The sequence below is a fragment of the Rhyacophila brunnea genome, unplaced genomic scaffold (genome assembly GCF_057557595.1).
Source record: "Rhyacophila brunnea isolate RB1 unplaced genomic scaffold, BYU_Rbru_1.0 scaffold_4, whole genome shotgun sequence".
Taxonomy (NCBI): domain Eukaryota; kingdom Metazoa; phylum Arthropoda; class Insecta; order Trichoptera; family Rhyacophilidae; genus Rhyacophila; species Rhyacophila brunnea.
This window is the reverse complement of record NW_028233068.1, coordinates 24,782,238-24,784,244: the sequence shown is the minus strand read 5'-3', so window position 1 is coordinate 24,784,244 and position 2,007 is coordinate 24,782,238. Positions and strand designations below refer to the sequence as shown.

Here is a 2,007-nt window from a genome sequence, read left to right as displayed (position 1 = left end):
AACTAAATTGCAAGAATTTATTTAAGATATTAATAATAGTAATAAAAGATTATTAGAAATATCATACTTTAAAAAAATATATACAATATATTATGCAGGTTTAGTTAAATTAAAACGCTTGTTGTGAACTGACTGAAAAATATGTATTTTAACTAAAAAAATATGTAAATGTTTACGAATTTTTCATAATATCTATTAAGTATTACTGTATAATTATTATGACATTAAATTAACATATATAAAATATCATTTTTTTATAAAGTTACGTTAAAACGATATGTTGAATATTTGCATATATGATTTAAGAGGAAAATGGATTTGAGATTAGCCAAAAAATTACGACAGGTGCAATGCGAAGTGACTAAAAGGAAGTCGGCGATTCTGAATTCGATTCCGTTTCGGATCCAAAACGACCGGCAAACAAAAAAGAGAAAGAGCTAGCAGGGAGGAGCGGTCTCCGTTCACAGCTTGAGAGAGTCTTTCCCGTCAAGTGACCTCCTTGCCGCGCGGGGAGATGCTAGCCCGCTATAAAAGAGACGGCCGACTTATCTTCAAGCCATAAGCCAACAGTGTTTCAATCGAGTCGCATCGTGCGATCTATCAAACAGTGCAATCCGCGTTATAAAAAAACATCAACATGTCAGTGTCACGGCGTGTAGCTTTCCTCATTTTATTTGTCGGCGTCGCAGCCGCCCTGCCAGCGCAGGAAGCGCGCTCAGTTCAACCTTCCCGCAACTCTATTCAAACCGAGAACGATCTCATGGAGAGCATCTACAGTGATTGCCTGAGAAAGGATTCGTCGTCGTGCATCAAATATAAGATCTTCTCGTTCGTAGATAAACTCCTCGGTCAAAAAGAAACCTTCGCTTTGACCGAAGGAGTGACAGTCGTGAAAACTTCCGGGGCCGAAAAGGAAGGCGCTCCTCGTGCCCTGACCGGTGATGAAACCGTTGAAAGCTTATTATTATCCCGTGTTCAGAGGTTCCTCGAATCACACACCGTCAAAGTTGAACTTAAAGGAAGTGATGTCGTCGAAGCCGTAGCTTCGGGAGCTCGTTCTCTGGAAGATGCCGCCGATGGTATTTTGGGATCTGACACCGGAGTGGAAGGTCGTGGAAAGAAGAAGAAGGCTGCCAAGATCCTTGGTCCCCTGATGGCCGCCCTTGCCTTGAAAGCCGCCGCTATCTTACCTTTGATCCTCGGAGGTATCGCTCTCATCGCCGGTAAAGCTCTGTTGATCGGAAAACTCGCCCTCGTCCTTTCAGCCGTGATCGGTCTCAAGAAACTTCTTTCTCAGCAAAAACATGTCACATACGAAGTAGTAGCACACCCACACCACGCCAGCAGCCATTCAAGTAGCAGTGGTCACGAATACAGTGGCGCAGGATCATCAGGTTACGGTGACGCCGGTGGTTACGGAGGATCAGGAGGACACGGAGGTGGATGGGGAAGAGCTATCGATGCTCAAGACTTAGCGTATGCTGCCCAGAAACCCGCACAATGAGTCATCACACTGCCGTAAACCTTCCGATTGGTTGCGGCATCCCTTGGCGCAAGCCACAACGCAGTACCGATCGAATACTCCGCTTTGTTAATCGTGAAGGAGAAAGCTCTGAGGCGCGTCGCTCGGTCGCGACTGCCCTCTGAGTGCTATAATTTATTTCCGTCGCGTTATCACTTAAATTATTTAAATTATTGAAGTTTGTTAAGTTCATGAATACGAACATCGAACATTATTATTAGGTGTTATTTATACCGAGGCTATACATTGTATTTTCATTTATCAACCTTTCATTTTTCTGACGTTATATTATTTTTGTTCGATTTTATTTTAGTCAATTTATTCTACCTCTGTCTATTTTATTATTTTTTTTTAAATATTATTTTTACGTGACTTACCCTTAAAAGACTTTTTCTCTTTGAGAGAGAAATATTATTTTATTGTGCCTTTTCGCACACTTAAGACTTGTGATTTTATGTTTACTGTACCTTTATTTTTAATTTATT

The 2,007-nt window shown here is 41.3% G+C and overlaps 1 protein-coding gene across 1 annotated transcript; it reads left to right on the top strand.

Moving 5' to 3' along the window:
• Positions 1-637: 637 nt before the first annotated feature.
• LOC147067135 (uncharacterized) lies at positions 638-1,504 on the top strand. The gene has a single exon (XM_085954847.1). It carries the CDS (start codon positions 638-640, stop codon positions 1,502-1,504), a length of 867 nt encoding a protein of 288 aa, XP_085810973.1.
• Positions 1,505-2,007: the final 503 nt, after the last annotated feature.